This window comes from Chiloscyllium plagiosum, chromosome 32 (assembly GCF_004010195.1).
Source record: "Chiloscyllium plagiosum isolate BGI_BamShark_2017 chromosome 32, ASM401019v2, whole genome shotgun sequence".
In the NCBI taxonomy this organism is placed as follows: Eukaryota; Metazoa; Chordata; class Chondrichthyes; order Orectolobiformes; family Hemiscylliidae; genus Chiloscyllium; species Chiloscyllium plagiosum.
In genome coordinates this window covers 16,464,374-16,485,737 of record NC_057741.1, presented here as the reverse complement: position 1 = coordinate 16,485,737, position 21,364 = coordinate 16,464,374, and the positions used below count along the sequence as shown (strand labels likewise).

Below are 21,364 nucleotides of genomic sequence, written 5' to 3'. Positions count from 1 at the left end.
AAAATTATCAGGGATTTGGAGCCTGTGCTTAGAGGGGATGCATCGTCCAATTCAGACAAAACATAAATCTTTCAATAAACTTATTTCAGCATCTTAAGCATAGTGATACACTCTTGTTAATGTCATACAAGTAGCTATCCAAAATAAATTTCAGACTTGGGAAATACCATTCAATATTACAGAAACATTTGAAAATGATTTAACTTGTACCCAACCTGTAAGCATTTCATGCTTATGATAGTTGTATCATTGCATTTCCTATTACTTACCCAACATGTATATTTTTAAAAAATTGACTAAGCTTTCTTACCGTCAAAAATGAAAGGGAACCAAAATAAAACTGGAATAGCAAAATCTGTTACATTCGACAGAAAAAACAGGAAACTGTCTTGAAGCTACAGAAATAAACCAGTATTAAAAAAAACTGGTGCAGTTCCACACTGTGGAGGCCTGGTTTAAAAAAACTGAAGGCCATTATATTTCCATATTAAGTCAATTGGAGTGTCATGACACATGGCTTCAAATCAAGATAACGGGACAAGGGAGTTCTGGATAATTAAAATCTAAGTACGCGTTTAAGATTATCAGTTGTTGTTGAATCGTGCCATACCAACACTGAAATCCAAAAATATACGTTTTGATGGGTTCAAGAATGGAAGCAGTTTCAAAATTCAAGTCATGTATGTATAAACATAGAAACATACCATTTGGGTTAAAGAGATTGCAACTTTTCAAAGATGTTTCATACCCAACCACTAATTCTTCTAGAATCGATACCTATGGAAATAAAAAGACACCTTTTTAGATTTCTCTTTGCAACAAAATTAAAAATATAAAAGCTCTGATACTAATACAAAAAAGAAATTACCTTCTCTTTATCATTGTATAATGACTTGAGAGTTGTAAACACGGGAGGACAACCTTTGCTGAAATTTATCCTTAAATATTTGTCCAAAACTTCTCGGAATTTTTCCCCTGGCAGGATGAAAAACAATTCAGCAGATTTTAATTACTGAACATAACTGTTAACACAATAAACCACCAGTATTTTAAATAGAACTTTCAGAACATTTTTGTATGGGCTACAACAGACAGAAAAGCATACAGGCATTGACCATTCCAAGAGCAACACATTTCACTGACTCAACATAGTAACCTCTCAAATAAGTGTAATACATCTCATTATATCCTCCATAAGTAGAATGGAAGGGAAGGACAATACAGGGATAGGATTAAAAACAGAAAATGCTCGAGAAACTTAGCAGGTCTGGCAGCATCAGTGGAGACAGAAACGCCCTCCTACATATATAACACCAATGTTCTAATACCCTGTAACCTACATCTTTCATTTTTAACTTGTGTGTTCATTTCAAGTAAATAATGGAAATTTGTGGTTCAAACTACAAAGGCAATAAAAGAACCTAACATGATACAAACATACAAAATAGGAACAGAAGTATACCATCCAGGCCACCAAGTCTGCTCCATCATTCACAAAAATGATGATTGATCAACTGCGTTTTGAATTTCGCATTCCATCTGTCCCCAGTCAACTCCAATCTGCTGCCAAACAAGGTTCTATCTACCTCTTCTATGAAGATATTCAGTGACATTCTTTCACCACATTCAGGGGTAGGGTGTTCCAAAGTTGTGCAACCATCAAATAAAAGACAACGGTGACCCCCTAGTACTGGACTGACCCAGAAGAGGAATGAATCTTTCTACATCCACTTTATCAAGACAATTCAGGCAAATTGCAACTTTAATTGAATCATCCCTCACTCTTCTAAACGCTAGTGGAAACAAACCTGGTATGTCCAATCTATCCTCAAGTCAACCCATTCACTGCAGTTATCAATCCAGTTATGCCACCTCTGAACTGCCTCCAGCACATTTACATCTTTAAGTAATGAGATCAAAACAACACAAAGTACTGAGACAGTGTCACACTAATGGTCCGAAGTAGCTGATACATAATATCCTTCCTGGTGTAATGTCGAGATTGTGTGCAGAAAAGCAACTCAATCATAACAACCGAATATGGTGCAGAGTTTTTAAATCAACAACTAACAATTACCAGAGCTCAAGATTAGTGGACAGGATCAAACGTGCAATGACTGACACATTATACCCAAAGGCTGACTGAACCCGCAATAAACAAATCAAATGTTATGAAAAATTCCTAAATTATTTCCCAAAGCCTCTCATGAAGATAGAATACAACACAATCCAAATGACCTCCAAAGTTCTCTCTAATCACAAAACGTAAGAAAAGCAGGCAGTTTGGCCCATCTATTTTTTCACTGTTCCTTTATTTATTTTTACATGAGCATTTGTGGCTACAGTACAGTCTGTCCTTTCGATCAGGTTATTCAGTTTGATCATAAATAATTGAGGCTACAGTCCCAATTCCTGTGGCACTTACAGGCTACTTTGGCAACCTGAAATTAAGCCATTTATCCAGATCTCTCTGCTGTTTGTTAACTAATCATCTATTTATTCTAATCTCTCATCCTCATTACCATGAACTTTTACTTGATTCTATAACTGTTTGTGGCAATTTATTAAATGTCTTTTCAAACTCCAAACACGCTAGTATTAATGGCTGCCCTTTATCCAACCCATTTCTTACAACTGCAAAGGTCGCTAATAAATTTGTCAAACACTCTTTCTCCTTTGCAAATCCATTAAGACCCTGCCTGAATTATGATTTTCTAAATGTTCTGCTACAACCTCTGACACTGGATTACATTTTCCCAATGATAGATAATCTAATGACAAACTGTTAATTAGATCAACTGGTCTAGTTTCTTGTCTCTCCCTCCTTGAATAGTGTTGTCATACTTGCAATTTTTCAACCTGCTGGGAATTTTAGATTTGGGGAAATTATGGAAAGTTACGGCAAATGCATCCATTATCTCTTCAGTCATTTCCTTTAAGTGCCCTCAATGCAGGCCATCAAATGAAGTGGACTTATTAACCTTTAATCCCATTATTATTCCAATTACTTTTTTTCTCTAGCTATCTGGCATCAGATTCACAGAAAATGGATATTGTGAAGATAGATACAAAATATTTGTTCAAAGTTTCTAATATTGCATTGTTTCCTATTAATTTCACAGTATAAAATTGTATGGAACAAAGTTTAATTTAGTTAACTTCTTCCATATTATATGCTTCGAAAAGTTTTTATTTTTTGCATTTAGTTCTCGCTAATTTTCTTTGATACTCCAATTTCTCCCTGTATTTTTATTCATTCTTTGCTTTCAAAAATTTGACAAATCTTCTGGGCTACTAGTAATCTTCGCAATAATATATAAAATTGAAAGGGTAGATATACAATCTTTAGACTTCCTAAATTTACCCAATGATGGTGGTTCTTACTCAGATATCTTGAAGAGTTAAGCATTCTCTTACTAATGAATCTGTCTCTTTAGAACTGTCATGTAATGGCACAGCATACACATTTCAAAGGGACCACTTCTTGTATACAGTAATTTCTGGACTGCTGTATGACTAAGCAATCAGGAACATGGAGGGAACTCTGATGACTTCCTTTCTACTTCAGAAGATATTGGGAGTTTTACTGGGCTCAAAACATTAACTGTTTCTCTCTCTACAAATGCAACCAGACTTAATGAGTTTCCCCAGGATTCCCTGCATTTCTTTCAGCTTTCCAGAATCTGCAATATTTTGTCTTTATCTGGTTTTGAAAGCCAGGCTTCTTAAATAAAACCATCAATAACAGATAATGGATAAACATGGAGGAAAAAAAGATTTAATTATAACTAATCTGGCAGGTAGAAGTCATCCAGTAACAAGGGTACACGAGTCAAAGTCAAGTGAGCAGACATTTAAAAAAAATATGTTGACTGAGGCCAACAATCCTATTCCATGAGCAATGTAAAGCAGATTTTAAAAATTTAAAACAATTCTTTTTTTTAAAAACTCTGTCTCTATTTACTGCTGCACTCAATTATTAGGGGCAGCACGGTGGCTCAGTGGTTAGCACTACCGCCTCAGTTTGATTCCCACCTTGGGAAACTGTATGGAGTTTACACATTCCCCCGCTGTCTGCATGGGTTTCCTCCAGGTGCTCTGACTTCCTCCCACAGTCCTAAGATGTGCAAGCTAGGTGGACTGGCCATGCTAAACCGCCAATAGTGTTGTGGGATGTGAAGGCTAGGTGCATTAGTCTGGGGGAACATAGAGTAGTAGGGTAGGCAAATGAGTCTGGGTGGGATACTTTTTGGAGGGTCAGTGTAGAATTGCTGAGCTAAATGACCTGTTTCCACACTGTAGGGATTCTATGATCTATGATTTTCATTGTTAGCTCTGTTAGGTTGTATCATTCTATATTTAAATATATTTTTAAAATTTCACTCCTGGAGCACATGAATATCAGGAAACACATTGTTTTTAAAATTCAATTTAGAAAAATCTTGAATTAGAGAAAAACTCTCAAATTTGCAACTTAATTTTTGGGGTTGCAACATTGCTCCCATTCATGGGACAGAGGCAACATTACTACTGCCATTTTTAGAAACCTAAACTGGATAAAACATCAAGGTGGCAGTTAACTGCCTGCTGTCAGAGCTTCTATGAATCTTAAGGACAAGGACAAGGACAATCTTTGTGCACGGGACCACTACTCATCTGCAAGTCTCCCTCCATGACACACAGAACTGTGAACTTGACTGTCATGAGGTGAAATTCTTGGAACTCACTTCCAAACTCTGAGAATGTACCTATGCCCCAAGGACCAAAACAGCTCGTGGCAGTAGCTAATCACTACATTCTCAACAGTAATTAGTTATGGAAAATAAATGCTGGTCCATAATCCAAACAACCAAAGAAAAACAAAGAAAACAGGAGATTGTATGTGTAGTCCAATTATCGGGTCAAGTAAGCTGCAAAATCAAGGTGAGTACTAGATCAAATTAGTCCACTTTCATTCATGGCAATTTAAGTGTACTGTAGTTCCCCCCCAACCCCCCCATACCATTCCAAGACCTACTGCGGAAACCCAAAACCGCGTATCGGTGCAAACTCATTCATTTAAATGGGAAATGTACGTTCCCGGCAGCCTCCCGGTCCCTGGTTCTGGAACGCTTCCTATAATAATATTCAGGCCGCCCTGTGTATCAATCCATTCCTTTTGAGCACAATCCAAATCAACTTTTTCAGGACAAATTTTGAAATGCTGCCATATTCTACAAAATTTATCTCTACAATTCCAAATCTGTTTTAAACTATTAAAACACTTACAACACCTTAAAACAAAGCTAGACAGCTAACAAGACTTCTTGTTTTTCACAAAAAGAAACCTGCTCTTGTTCCAAAGAAATTGGAACAATTAGCCCAAGTGCAGCTCATTTTCCTACTGGGTAATACATCACCAAATTCCCAACATAGTCACCATACAGGCAGGCTATTAAGAGAATGTCAAAAGTACATAGCAGCAACTGAGCAAAGTGCCAGAATCAAATTGATAGAAGAACATATAATACAGGACATATCATACAGGTCACTGCATTAAAATTAAGTCTTATTTTGAGGACTTGAATAAAAACAAAATAAATTAAGGAATTTATGAGAACTATTCGGGGCTTACAATTCCACATAAACATCAGCAAGGGCTCCATTTCACTTAAGGTAAAATTTGAATTTTTACTATATCAATTCCCTCAAAGCTGCAATGCTCTTTCTGAAACAAGAGCTGAAAATGTGTTGCTGGAAAAGCGCAGCAGGTCAGGCAGCATCCAAGGAACAGGAGAATCGACGTTTCGGGCATAAGACCTTCTTCAGGCTTATGCCCGAAATGTCGATTCTCCTGTTCCTTGGATGCTGTCTGACCTGCTGCGCTTTTCCAGTAATACATTTTCAGCTCTGATCTCCAGCATCTGCAGTCCTCACTTTCTCCATTCTGAAGCAACCAAAACCATGGATTGTGTCACTGTAATGCAGCCCTTATTCAACGAGTGTAATTATTCCACTGAAGAACATTGTAATGAGGCATAAAATGTCCATATGTAGCAGTTAAAATTTAAGTTATGAAGTAGCATTTTCAAAATGGAAAGATTAATGAAAATATAATTTCACTCACCAGATAAGAAGTTAAGAGGTAGCCTTCTAGGCACCAGCCCTTTAGGATACTTAGTCCAAGCATTTTCATAGATATCAAGTCTCTCCTCCACACTGACTACAGATCGAAATAGAGAAAACAAGTTAACAGATTTTGATAGATGGTAAGTAAATCTGGGTGAAAAGTTGGGCACAGACTCTTCAATAGTTCAGTATTATCTGAGCAGCTGAACCATGAGAGAAATGTTGTCCAGTTCCAGGTTGAGTTGATGGAGTGTAACAATCGGACCTAGCACTTGAATTTGGTTGTGGAAACTTTAGCTCCATTGCATTTCTGATGCAACAAAACAGGAAAGAAAATGAAACCTGCAAGAGGAACAGAGTGGAAAGCTAACTCTTCTTTCCACTTTTTAAAAAAATAAATCAAGCTTCGACAGACCACTCTTTCCCTTCAATGCAAGCTGAGAATTACATCTATTAAATCTACTTTCCCTTCCTCTTCTATTCAATCATTTAAGTTCCAAATTACATTTCAAGGTACCAACTCAGACGATTTCCTCTTCCTCCTCCAAGACAAGCAAACTGTTCATAAGACACGACTGTCAACTGTGAAAGAGTTCATGCAAGATAATTCCACTAATATACTCAGTTATGCTGTAGCATCTGAAAACCCTGCAAGGTTTAGTACATTTCCAATGACAAAACGTTGATGGACAAAAGATTGGTTCTTTACTTTGGGAGGTTAGTTGAAATTTTGCTTTTGGTATTGGCTCCAAAAATGGAGGGTGGAGCCCGAATAAGGTTACCTGTCAGGAATTTATCACTATAACTTCATAAAATGACATCAAGATTCAGTTAGAAAACAAAAAGTTTGGCCTTGCAAGCTTGCATCTCAAACTCAGGTTCTCTCTTTTCATGCGCTATAAAAAGCACAACTCAGCAGCACCTTTTCTCAGCCAAGATCTGAAACTGGCTTGTGGAAAACAGAATGAAAATCAAGACTGCAATATTTTACAGCAAGATATAGCTGCATGGACAGTTGGCTGGCCTTTGAAGTAGTTTGAGAACAGCACAGCAGTTAAAATCCATGTTCTATTATATTCGACATCTGAAGAGTCCACACTTTCACATATAACTCACCAGGCCTCAGTGCCTTTTCTAATCCTTCATAGTAGGCCCAGTTTTCAGGGTTTCTTTCCAGCAATCGTCTGTAAACCTCTGCAGCCTCCTTTAGTCTGTTCAGTTTTAACATTAGTTCTCCTGTTTTAAAACAGATTAGATGTTACATTAAATGTTCAAGTATGAAATTACCATTAGACAGAATATATTAGCCAGCCTATTTTTAAAATTATGCTCACTCATTTGTGTTTCCGTACCTTGAAATTTCTGAAAAAAATGTATGTCCTACAAACCTTATTAGTGGAATATACACTGTAATTAGAGATTAGTTGCTGTAATTAATTTTTGAAGACAAAATACAGTTGGTAGTTGCTGTAATTAATTTTTGAAGACAAAATACAGTTGGTAATCATGTAGCTAACACAAGTTAATCAAAAAGACTATTTTGAATTCATATATTTGAAAATTTAAAGATTATACGAAAATTAAGTTTCCTAAGAATTTGTATTTTTTTCCACAAAGATAAAAATGCTATAACATTTTTGATTGCATTAGAAAGAAAATACTGCATTTAAAAGCTGAAATTTATGAAAATGGTTGACTGTACTTAATTAATTGTTGTCACCATTTGGCACATTACCCTAAGATAGCCTCATGCCTTTAGAAGTGCATAAATAGCAAGACACAGTATTAGTTTTTAACCCAAATATATCAATATTAATTCAAATACTCATGATTTAAATTACAAAACAGGACTGTATGTAAACTTCAGCATTTTTACAAGTTGTGACAAATAGAAACATCTGCTTTACCTTGGCACTCCTCCACAGCCAATTTGTCACAAATTTGTTTCTCATGATTGTCGAGATGCTCCAAAGCCTCCTTATACATCCCTCCTTCCCGCAGTACTTGATTCTGGTAAAGTAACAGTTCACTATACTCATAGTCAATTTTATCGGGAGAAGCCTATGAAAACAAAAGGGATCCAGTAATTCCTTTACCTTCAGAAATACTTAATTTAAGTACACTTAAAAATAGCAACATAATGTACTCCCACTTCCAACCACAAGGGAATTGTGAAAAAAGCAATGGCTGTACTTCATAAGAATTTGCTGCAAAGCATGAAATAAGCATTTTGCAATTAAAAATATTTTTAAGTTAATGTTTCCTTTACTTCATTCCTTAAAATTTAGTCACAACAATCTTCACAATAACTCTCACATTGCACTTCTCATCATACCTTCAGCTTAAGCCATGTGCCTCACCTAAAATTCAGGGCTTGCACTGGACTACAAATATGAAGTCTAAATATGGACAGCTTTCAGAATTTTCTGACATGTAATTGGTACATTGACAGGAGTAAAATTCTATACACATTATACACAAAAAAGGCCGAAGTAGTTGGTGCACAAATCCAAAAGCACAACGTAACTATATATATCAACAAACCACAATCTCGATTTTACATCTCCTAGTTTTATGAAGGAAAAACTACCTATGCTTTAAAGAAAAGACTGATGAGGAAAAAACTGCTTGATGCCAACATTTCAAAGGTTCTACAGGAGCAACTTTTTGGCTCCAATTTTCTTGGCCCAGGCCCTAAAACATTACTGAATTCTGCATCCGATCTTGTATCCCAGCATCAAGCACAATGTCCAAATATCTATTACTTTTTTGAGCTGTAACTCACCACACATCCACCCTCAGGTCAGACAATGCTTCCTTGAAGTGCTCAAATGTCCACTAGGTATCAGGTCAATGCTCCTACTTCCTTCTCTCAGTGAACCTAGCACACCTGCTAGTTTCTCTTGTTAACCTCTACACTAATAAAACCAGATCAGAGAGCAGGACAAATATTTTGGGAGTGCTTCAAAATACTTCCAGAACTTGGAATTCCATTTCTACAAACTTTTAGGTCAATTACTAATGATTTCAGAGGTGAGATCCTAATTTTAATGAAAATCTCAAGCATTTAAAAATACCATATCATAGTGGCTAGCAATCTACCCACTAATTTTTTTTTTGTAATGCACAGATTAGTCAAAGTATGTGGCCTTTTAAACTTGTTGGAAGAGGACAGTTGTGAAGATTGTATTGCTGGAAACAGAGTATGGAAAATATAATGGATTAAAACTCAAAAACTAATATACAATATAGATAAATGAAATCAGGGAATGATAGATGAGCTGGATTTGAGTAATGGATAAGATGCAAGAATTTTGACAACTGGAGTTTACGCAGAGTACAGGATGAATGGCAAGCCAGGACAGCATTTAAAATAGCTGAATCTACAAGTGGAAGAAGGTTATCATTTAAAAAGCTCAGGTTGGGAAGGAAGAATCTCCACCTTTCTACTTCCTTTCACCAGGGTTTTGGGTCATCTATCCAATTAATGGCTTGGTATCAAATATTGTGTTATAAAAATCTCTTATGGAATACCTTGGTACAGCTTGTGATCTTTAAATCTTATTTTATCGACAACATTAGTTCTTTTCTGTATTCACTAGAGCACTAATTTGTCAATAAAAGTGACTCACCTTTTATTGTTAAAAATTACACACCAGGTTATAGTCCAACAGGTGTATTTGGAAGCACTAGCTTTCGGAGCATGCACCTTCAAAGGAGCAGCATTCCAAAAGCTAGAGCTTCCAAATAACCTGGTGTTGTGTGATGTTTAACATTGTACACCCCAGCCCAACACTGGCATCTCCAAATCATGACACCTTTTATTGAGTCAATATATACAATTACCAGTGAAACAAAACTCACTTCCAAAATTGCATTCAATTCACATATAATAAACCACTATGTCATAAGCCCCACAACTTCACCTAGCTGAGATGCTCTACAGCATAATATTCTAACATTAATCAGCCAACATCCATTACTTAAAATAGAAAGCCAAACTGTACTAAGAGTTGGACAAATGAATCACAAACAAAAAAAATAAAATCACTTTACAAGTCAGAGGGTGGGAAGTGGTATTCCACTAGGTTGGAGTGCAGACCAGGTGGGAATCAGGGAGAAGCTGAGAACTGTTAAAGAAATTAACCGACAGAAGGAACGTGAGCCAAGAGCATTTCAGAACTGAGTGTGGAATCAGAAGCAAGGAGGAAATAGTCATATGGGCACTATGGCAAAAGGCATTAAAGTGAAACTCATGAAGTTAAATATATTGGCACAACTTTATTAACATTTAGCAAGACGACTTTAAGCAGGCACTTGCTATGGAAGTTTTTTTTGAGACGTTGGGATTACATCAGCATCAGATTTCTCAAAGCCAAAAATATTTTTAAAGTACAGTCACAGCTACAATTTAGGAAAAGCAGCAATGAACAGCACAATAAGACCCTATAGACAGCAATATGATAATGATTTGATTTTCTGCATTTTTGCTGATATCAACTGATGACTAAATAGACAATACAGCATTGGAAATAACTTTGTTCTTCAACAGAGTGCAATGAGACTGATGGACAAAGAGCATCGCATCCAAAATAAAACAAGGCACCGTCATTCCCTGAGTGGTCTGTGGGCACCAATCTACTTTTTTGTTCTTACATGCTGAAGCTGAAGCATGGAGGAACGATGCAGATAAGGATACATAGAAAATAAAACAAAAAAAAAAGCAATCCTTGCTTAAAAGAGTAGACATGTTCCTGAAAATTATGGCTTTGAGTATTACAATTTTAATAGACTTTTCAGGGCTCCCTCTCCTCTGTTGCTTAGCATTTTCTGCATATGATGTCCCTTGCTTCAGAATAGTTAGATTGATTTCACAACTGATTTCTATGAATGCAAGAGCATATTTACTTCATTAATCTTGCTTCAACAAGTCAAAGATTTTAAGAGGTTTAATATAAAATTTCACAAAGAACCACACCTGCAGGAGTGAAAACTGAAAACTTTCTTCAATGCTATGGCATGTTATTGACAGTTTACATTTATGCTCAATATTGGACTGGGTTTTATCACTGGCTCCCATCCTTGTGACGTGGCACACAGCCCAACAAACTGGCCCATTGGCCAAACCTGCAGCAAGGTTTGTAGCAATGGCCTGTCTAGAAGAGCTCCAAATAGGGAAGGTTTAGGCAATAATGATCAAAAAAGGAAGTCTTCCATGGCATCTTTCATAAACATTACCTTAAAGCATTTTATAGCTAATAAAGTGCTTTAAAAGTTTAATCACTGTTTTAACGGAGCAAGATAATTAACTCGCATTTTATTAGCCAATCTAAAAAAACTGACAATCTAACGCAGGTGGACTGACACCATACAGTCAGGTTGGGCAGGAAAATGGTCTATTTATTCGGCAGTCTATTTAAAAATCAAACTACAAAGAACTAAAGACCAAAATTACAACAGACATTCCTGATAAAAACAGAAATGTTTTTCAGCGAAACACACTTGTCCACAAATTTAAGCTCTCCAGGTATGATTAGCAAGAAAGTCAATCATCTGCACTCTGGCCAGGTCTTGTAATGTCAGTATTACAGATATTTCAATGCCGATTGCTAATTTTGAGAGAGCTTTTTTTTCTATACAAAGGTGGCAGATTCATAAAACAATGACGCAGTGATTCTATTAAACAAGGAAGTTAACGCAGAGCAAGAAATTAGCCAACTTTACAACGTTTGAAAGCAACAATGTTTGCCCCAAATGACAATATGTATAGGGTATAAGCAGGCAGGAGAGTTAACGTCTGAGTTTTGTGAAATGGGAGGTTCAGCTGAGCATGACTCAGATCAGGTAAGAACTTACAGTTAACAATGGAGGTGCTGTCGGCAAGGATAATGGGTTAACAAGGTGGAAAAGCTGTCATTTTGTGAAGTCAGTTATTCTTTGTGTAACAGAAAATGGCTTAATCTTTAATACTGTGACTCGTTGATTCTAATGGTCATCCAATTAATATGTACACTGCCTTATCTGTGTATGCTTCACCCTGTAAAATAACTACACAAGTTCATTGAGAAACTGCTGTTCTGGAGAAAACCGTGAACTCATGTCTCTGTGCACATGGGCAATCATTCTCTCTCCCGTTAGGGCCCAGAATAAAGGTAAAGGAGGTAAAACGACACTGTGTCTCTAAGCACTTCGCTTTGACTGAGGCGGGGAAAAACAAGATGACACAAGGATTGAAAACAAGGCACAGAGCAAAACAGAACAGCTAACAAGATATCCATAATAACAAATAAGAATTTTCTTAGAGATTAAAGGAATAACATTCACAGTCCAGTAAGAAAAATATGGCACACAAGGGCAAGTGTCAGACCAAACTCACTATTAGACCACTGTAGTGGCAACAACAAATTATTTTAAATCTGCATTAGAAATCGGAAGACAACTGGAGCTTTTTGTTTCTTCCATGGGATGAGAGTATCACTGGTTAGGCCAGTGTTTGCTAGCAAGTCCTAATTCTCTGGAGAAGGTGACAGGGAGATGTCTGCTTCAATGGTTGCATTTCATTTGGCACAGATACACTGACAGAACTGTTAGGAAGACAATCCCAGTGATAGAGAAAGAACAGTTACGTATATTTCCAAGTTTGGATAGGATGTGGTTTGGAACGGAAATGCAGGCGGTCGTGTTCCCATCTATCTGCTTTGTTTCTCCTTTTTGATTTAAGAGCTCATAGATGTGAATAGTGTGAAGGGGGCTTAAGGAGTCGCTGTAATGTAGTTTGTGGCAAAAATGGGCAAACACTTTCTGAAATCCATCATCAAAACCACAGAATTCTACAGTGTGGAAACAGGCAATTCAGTCCATTACGTCTACACTAACCCTCTAAAGAGTATCCCACACAGACCCACCCCCTCCTTATAACCCTGCATTTCCCATGGCTAACCCATCTAGTTTGCACATCCCTGGACACTACGGACAATTTAGCATGGCTAATTCACATATACATCTTTGGACATTATCTGATGTTAATATCTCAGACATTTCATGAATAAAATGCTTTGGAAAAAAAAGGGAAAAACAGACTTAAGGTGGCTAGTGGTCACATGACCAGGTTATACCAAGCTTATGAAACAAACAATGAACAAAGTTTGGGAAAAGATTTGTAGCTCGGGTGCTCGTTGTTGTTGTGGTTCTGTTCGCCGAACTGGGAATTTGTGTTGCAGACGTTTTGTCCCCTGTCTAGGTGACATCCTCAGTGCTTGGGAGCCTCCTGTGAAGCGCTTCTGTGATGTTTCCTCCGGCATTTATAGTGATTTGTATCAGCCGCTTCCGGTTGTCAGTGCCAGCTGTCCGCTGCAGTGGCCGGTATATTGGGTCCAGGTCGATGTGCTTATTGATTGAATCTGTGATGAGAGCCATGCCTCTCGGAATTCCCTGGCAGTTCTCTGTTTGGCTTGTCCTATAATAGTAGTGTTATCCCAGCCAAACTCATGTTGCTTGTCATCTGAGTGTGTGGCTACTAAGGATAGCTGGTCATGTCACCAACTAGCCATGAAACGACATGACCAGCTATCCTTAGTAGCCACACACTCAGATGACAAGCAACATGAGTACGGCTGGGATAACACTACTATTATAGGACAAGCCAAACAGAGAACAGCCAGGGAATTCCGAGGGGCATGGCACTCATCCACAGCTGGAACTGGCAACCGGAAGCGGCTGATACAAATCACTATAAATGCCGGAGGAAACATCACAGAAGGCTCCCAAGCACTGAGGATGTCACCTAGACAGGGGACGAAACGTCTGCAACACAAATTCCCAGCTCGGCAAACAGAACCACAACAACAACAATAAACAAAATTCACTCCAAGTCAAAAGTGCTGGAAAGCTATAAAATGGCACTGAACCTCATGTATCTGTTTGTTGATTCAGACCTTTTTGGAAGTTAATAAATTGCAGTGACAGGTGCCTACAAATTATCCTGCTTGAAGAAACTAAAATGCTGATCATGAGAACAGATAAGTGAAATATATTCCCAGCAACAGCTTTTGGAGAGGGCAAATGGACATTATCAGCAGATTTGGAAGATACTCTTTCTTCTCAATTTTTCTTAGGCTCCCAAAAGCAGCATCTAGTGGTAACTGGAGAAACATCCACAAAATCAAGGATATCTACAAACTTCACTACTGCTCAAGATAAAAGATATGAATGAAATACTATGATCTTCTCAAAACTCACAAACCACGATCTGGGATTAAAACCTCAACTCAAAGACCCCAAGGATTTTTAAAACTGGGTGCTCTTGGTGCCTCTTTTTGCACTAGACAGGCTCCTCCTTTTAAATTTTATACTTCTACTATATTTGTGTCTGTGTTTGATGTGTTTTATTATTTATCCTTGAGGCAAGTAACAGATCCTCTTTGTTTCAATCACAAAAACCTTGCAATTGGTCTCTTTCTTTTGATCTAGCAAACTACATTCTAATTGAAGACTGGTACAGCTGCAGGACAAAAATAATTCAAATACTGTGTCGTAGGCTGCCAAGACATAGTCATAGTCTTTTTTTTTTTGAGGCATACACATGGGTCTTGTGGTGCAATGGTAGTGCCCCTAACTCTAAAGGCTGAGATTCAAGTCACACCAGTGCTTGAGGTGTGTAATAACATAACTGAACAGGCTGATTACAAAATATCTACTCACTGTTGAGGTTCTTGTGATGCAGTGCTACTGCTCATATCTCTTAACTAGGACAGCTGGGAAGAGGTTGGGGGTGAATCAATCAGGTGAACTGCTTTGTCCTAGAGAGTGCCTGCTACTGCACCATTCCAGACAAGAGGAAATTAGCTCATCACACTTTCGGAATTTAGAATGGAAGTTACTCATTACAAAATAGCATCTGACCTATTATTGCCATAGCATTCAAATAGCTGGTCCAGTCAGCTTTGTGATCAATAAATTCAAAAACCGTAATGCTGTCAACATCAAGGACAGAAAATTCCTGTCCTTGGCTGTCCTTAGATGGTCTTTGGCTGACACTTGTGGCACATATTATTATGCTTATTGGCGAAACCTGAATGCCAACATGTATTGGTGCATCTGAGGAATCATTAATTCTACCCAATGTCGTGCAATTATCAGTGAACACTGCAACTTCTGACCTTAAGGAGGGAAGGCGATGATCAGGCATCTGAAGATGCGTAAAAGTTAGAACATCACCCTGAGGAACTCCTGAGTTTGCTATGACGGCCTCCACAACCATGTTCCTGTGTTATTATTTCAAACAATGGAGTATTCCCTCAATTAACATGTCAGACCTGGTTCAAGACAGTTTTAATATCAGGTTGGATTTGCTGGGTTTTTTTTAAGAGCAAATTTTCCACTTTCAAAAAATACCAGTTCTGAAGCCTTAGTGGCCTAGTTAGGTAGATCTCAAGCAAATTACTACTGCTAGGTTGCTGTCAAGCTTCATAGTCTTTATTCTATGGCTGTATCCAGCGTTTCAGATGTTTCTTGATGTCATGTATAATAAATCAAATTGGATTGAAGACTAGCATCTATGGTGCTGATAAATGCAGGAGATGTGAAGATGTATTGTCCATTTGCCACTTCAGGTTAAAGGTGGCTGTTAACGCTTCTGTCTTGTCTTTTCCACTACATGGAGACACTGAAAGATAGGTCAAAAGCTGATTTGATTCCATAAGTAGTACAGAAATGGCCTTAAATGTTTACTTCCAATCTGTCTTCACTCTGTAGACAGTGCATACATGATTGCACTGAACAGTTTACAAATCCAAGCCTAATAGTGCATTTGATAACTTAGACAAGTATTCCAACAACGATCAACATAAGCTCAGCAATCTGTATTGCCTTCCCTGATCAGTGTAGATATACATCACTGAATGGTTGCAGAACGTTTTGGTAGGAGAAGTGAAACAGCCTCAGGTCATGGTCAATGTTGGAAATAAATGTAAAAAATTAATCAATTTCAGCAACTACCGAGGTTAAAGAATATTTTTCCAAGATGACGCAAATACAGAGTAACCCAGACTATCCAGCATTCGAGTAACCAAATTTCAGATTATCCAAACAAGATTGCACGGTTCTGATGCTTGGCTAATAATGTTATCCGGCATTCAATTAACTAAACAAAATACTCCTTGCCCATGTCCTTTGGATAATTGAATTTCTTCTGTATCATGTACTAGTTTACATACAAACAGTAAGCTAAAGCAGGTTAACGTGTGACTGGAGAAAGGACGCAGGGATTCAGATTCCTGGGGCTCAGTTCTGGGACACAAGTATTAACAGGGATGGGACAAAAGTCCACACAAGGTGAACTAGTAGTATGGGATGGTCAAAACTAATATGGAAGGGAGAGAAATACTGAGATGAAAGAGAGCGCAGGTACGAGGTGCACAGAACTGGGAGAGATAAACATTAGAATACAACATAATTCAGAAAAATGAAGAACTGGGATCTGTAAATGTGAGACGCATTAAACCATTGTAAATGCACATATTGTACAGATGCATTGGCAGGATATATACAACAGATTATGACCGTGGTTATAACAGAAGAATCTAAAAAAAAAAATGGCATTTAATATTCCTGGCTGCATTTCCTTTTACTAATTCATGGAACATAGGTGTCGCTGACAGCATTTATTGCCCATCCTCAATTAACCTTGAGAATGTGGTGAACTGCCTTCTCAAACCACTGCAATCCATTTGGCATAATAGACTCTCAATGCCATTAGGGAGAATTGTAGGATTTGGACCCAACAACAGTGAAGAAACAGCAATTTATATCCAAGTCAGGATGACCAATGGTTTGAGGGGAACATGACATCGTGCTGTTCCCATGTATCTGCTGCTCGTGTACTTCGAGCTGGCAGCTGCCATCAGGAACATAGGGCAGGGAAACAAAGTTGTTTGCTGGGTAGAATTTAACAAATTCTATCAAACACTGTTGAAAGCTATGAGCACACTACAGCATACCTGCTGTGTCTTTCTGAATTCTTCAAGAATTTTTGAAGCCATGTCATAATCTTCCAGTAAATGGTATGCAATAGCATAGCCAATCCAGGATGCTCGCTGAGCAGGGCGAAGCTGAAGCAACTGGTACCTGGTTTCCTGAAATGTATCAAACACATGGAGGTCTGTGGCTTGTTATTATTAAATTATATGAAAATACAGTGCTTTTAAATTTATAAATTTGCGTTCAAGTTGAAAATTTTACAAATAAACAAAAATAGTGTATGGTTTTGAACTAGATTTCAAGGTAACACTGAATATAAATACATTTGTCATCAAGTAATGGCTAAAGTAGCATGCTTTCTCCACATTAATTTCTTAAAACTGATAGAGGCCACTGAGATCAAACAATAATACATCCCCTCTCCATAAGTGATGCCTGAGAGACAGAAATATTTTCAACACTTCTCTTATTTTGTCTTAAACTTAAAGCTTCATGTGAGGAGAAAATAAATTCCCTTCAGTATGGTACTCTAACGTAATGTAGATATAACATCAACAAGGAATTTTACAATAAGAGGAAAACATTTGAACACAGTCAGTAAAAGAAAATAAATTAAAAGGGAAATAATTCAGTGTTTTCTTCTACTTCCTGGTTTGCAGTCAGAGAATGTGGTTGAATTTGTGGCCAATGCCACTGCTATGTGAAGAATCACATATGGGTGCACAAAATTGGGATGCTATTTTTAAACTTGCATCCAGGAGCAGGTCTGGACAATCACGAATAAAGTAACCATGGCCAAAGAAATAACTAAATTTTGAAGAAATTATTCTGGGAGAAAACTGAAAGTCAAAAGCCTTGGACCCAATTTGTGCCCCAAAATTACATAAAAATAAAGAAACTTTGAATTGCTTCAATTACCGTCAAGAGCTGGTGTGGCATCACGGGTGCAACTATGCACGCGCAGATGGATCACAGCGGCCATATTTAATGGCAGTGCCGATCTCCTGCGTTGGGAACATACACTCCGTGAGAATATTTCAATGTGACTGACTGCTTATTTTTTAGATGACATCAATATTGTAGGATATAGAGATTAGCTTCATTTGGGACACAAACAAACTAACAAAGTGAAGTCTGCACATCAGAGATTACAAAATCCTCGTGGGCAGCTTTTTTTGATGTCAACAACTGACAACTGCTAATTCCAACCCATTCCCTATAATATCATTTTTTTGCGAGCTGACGTGTTTGCTACAGCCATTATTATCTGGCATGTGAAACAAGTACAATGAAAGCTCTGTGCCATCTTGTACCAAGGAGGCAGCATATGCAGAAGAGTTTTTTTTATTTTTACTTGAATGTGGTGACCTATCTTTAAGTACTCTTCCATCTACGCCTATAGATCTTAAGACACTTGAGAATTTAAATGTAGATAGTAGTTGTTTATGCACACACTTAAGAATTTGGATTATTGCCCCACCCACACACGTTCTAGCCTTGGGTATATTCTTAGCCAAAGAGCAATTAGCTCACTATACTTTAAAATTAAGACTGTTGTAATCCATATGACTCAGTACCTCTTACATGGTGATACTTTCTGATGACACAATAAAGATGTCCCCAAAACAAATGCTAAGAAAATTCTACATCAATGGATAAAACAAATTTAAATGAGCTTTGTGACATTAATTAGCGATAGAGTGTGAATATGATACGTTCCAATGCCATTCATTCCATAGGAGCACAAGGCAAAAAATAAACATTAATTATGCATAATTTTAAGTTTTTCTGCAAAAGGAAAAGATGAACAATATTTGTAAAAATTACATATGGCTAATGAATTCAAGAATACATGTGCTCAAAAATATTATACAAGTTATTTAAAAACAGGCATTTTGGTGTTATTTTTCAACTTTTATTTATGCCATTCTACTGTCCTTTAGGGAAGGGAACTGCTGAGCTTACCTGGTCTGGTCTGCATGTGAATCCAGACCCACAGCAATGTGGTTGCCTCTTAAATGACCTCTGGACAATCAAGGATAGACAATGAATATCTGTCTAGCCAGTGACATCCAAAATGCCATGAATGAATGAATTAATCAATATTTTCAAGGCTTCAAGAGACTGAAGGGAAAAACATTCATAGGAAATGCAACAAATCCAGCAGCTAGTGCCACAAGGGTTAAAAAAACAAAAACGTTTTGCAGAGAAAATGCAACACATACCGACCAATAGAACTGAGTCAAATATGGAAATTTACAGCCTAAAATCCTCTGGAGAAAAATCAAACCACTAACTGCACACATTAATCTTCTGGCCATTCAGAAAAGTAAAACTATAACAAACTAGCCAGTTACCAATGCTAAGGTTGTCCACACAATTGATAATATCTGTTAAGATGTAACAAATTTGGTGATGACAATGATGATCATGGATTTCCTATAAGCAATCCTATATTTCCTATATTTTTACTTTAACAGTATCCTCGAAGATTTTGACAATCCAGCTGCCAACCAGTAAGTGGAAGAAAGAAAAAGGTTGATAATTTTGTTTGAGCCAGACAAGTGCATGAAATGCTCCTGAATCTGCTCGTACCAGCCAAGGTGAAGGACCTGGTGCTGCTGTACATTTTGATTAAGATTGAGCCCTGCAACACAACACCAAGCCGTTAGAGATTGCAGCAAGCTATCATTTCAGAATAAGATGTCAACACCTTACAGGGGACATTGGCTGCATCCTTGAAAATGTTGTCAATTCATTGTAATTTGAGAATTTGAGTGTGTTTTTTTGCGGTTTAAAAAGTGAACACATTGAAAGGAAGTAGATGACATCACAGACTGATCCCTGAAATGCCTTACTGAGTTGTCCAAGGATTTGGCAAAATAGGATGAGAAACATCAGAGAGTTAACAACCTTCAGGCATGAGGTAAATAAGCAGCAGTTGAGTATGCAGAAGCCCTCAACAGACTCTAGTCTTCCCAGTGTTACACCAAAGACCTGTTGTTGATGCTTAGACCAGTTTTAGACACTGAATTCGCCATTTGTGAAGCAGAGTGATACAGCTCCAAGCATAGATTAACTCGCCCAGGTATGCCACAAGAAGTCAACCTGAAAAAAAAGATTAACTGGAGGAAATGTCAGTCACTGGGTCGGAATGTCAAACGATAGATTGATTAGTGGATGGTGAAGATTTAAAATCAGACGCATAATTTCTGCTCTGTAGAAATTTGCAGGGCTTCATCATTCAATTACTTATGGATGAAGCCAGGAGACTGGCATGGGTACAGTTAATTGAATTCCCAAGTTACTGTATCATGGAGGTTAAGTCAATATCAGCTGGAAAAATTACCAAGAGCCTAAAATGGAACTGTGTTGATTCCAGTCATGCACAGTAAGCAATAAGCATTTTGAAAAAAGTGAAAAATTAGATTCGGTAGCATCAGTTAATTGCAGTAGGCATTTTCACGGCGAAGCAAAATTCAAGATGATGTGATTGATAAAAAATGCTAATGAAGAGTTCAGAGGAACACAAGGGCAGTTCATGATACAGACATAATTGGAAATATTCAGCAACTCAAACAGCATTTTTAGAGAGACACTTTCGAGTTGAGCTGACCTTTCATCAGAACTTTGCTGTCCACAAGGTGTAGTAGCAGGACTAGGCCATTTGGCCCATCAAGCCCTCTATCATTCAAACAGATCATAGCTGTTCACCATCCTTTTGGATGTTCCCCATTATCCCATATTCCCTATGTCCTCTTGGACAAAAAGAAAGATTAAGAATGAAGAATGATCAAGCTTCCACAGCTCTCAGGGGTAGAAAATTTCAACCAGTGATTAAATTCCTAATCTTAATCTTAAATTTTAAAATAATGATGGAAAAGGATAGACCAGATCTAAAAGTTGACGTTCTAAATTGGAGAAAGGCCAATTTTGACAGTATTAGGCAAGAACTTTCGAAAGTGATTGGAGGCAGATGTTCACAGGTAAAGGGACGGCTGGAAAATGGGAAGCCTTCAGAAATGGGATAACAAGAATTCAGAGAAAGTATATTCCTGTCAGGGTGAAAGGGAAGGCTGGTAGATATAGGGAATCCTGAATCTCTAAAGAAATTGAGGGTTTGGTTAAGAAAAAGGAAGCATATGTCAGGTATAGACAGGATAGATCAAGTGAATCCTTAGAAGAGTATAAAGAAAGTAGGATTACACTTAAGAGGGAAATCAGGAGGGTAAAACGGGGACATGAGATAGCTTTGGCAAATAGAATTAAGGAGAATTCA

General features: G+C 37.6%; 1 protein-coding gene across 2 annotated transcripts in view; it reads right to left on the bottom strand.

The window, feature by feature from the left end:
- Positions 1–21,364, bottom strand: part of naa15a (N-alpha-acetyltransferase 15, NatA auxiliary subunit a) — a 98,486-nt gene that overhangs the window by 22,074 nt on the left and 55,048 nt on the right. For both annotated transcript variants that reach the window (XR_006309052.1, XM_043674102.1), the window contains exons 5-10: positions 17,106–17,240; positions 8,016–8,169; positions 7,225–7,344; positions 6,107–6,202; positions 869–975; positions 705–777 (exon numbers count right to left, since the gene is read on the bottom strand). Coding sequence is in view for 1 of the 2 variants with exons in the window: in XM_043674102.1 (XP_043530037.1) it covers positions 705–777; positions 869–975; positions 6,107–6,202; positions 7,225–7,344; positions 8,016–8,169; positions 17,106–17,240 (685 nt within the window). In the remaining variant the exon portion in view is untranslated. The remainder of the gene's footprint in view (positions 1–704; positions 778–868; positions 976–6,106; positions 6,203–7,224; positions 7,345–8,015; positions 8,170–17,105; positions 17,241–21,364) is intronic.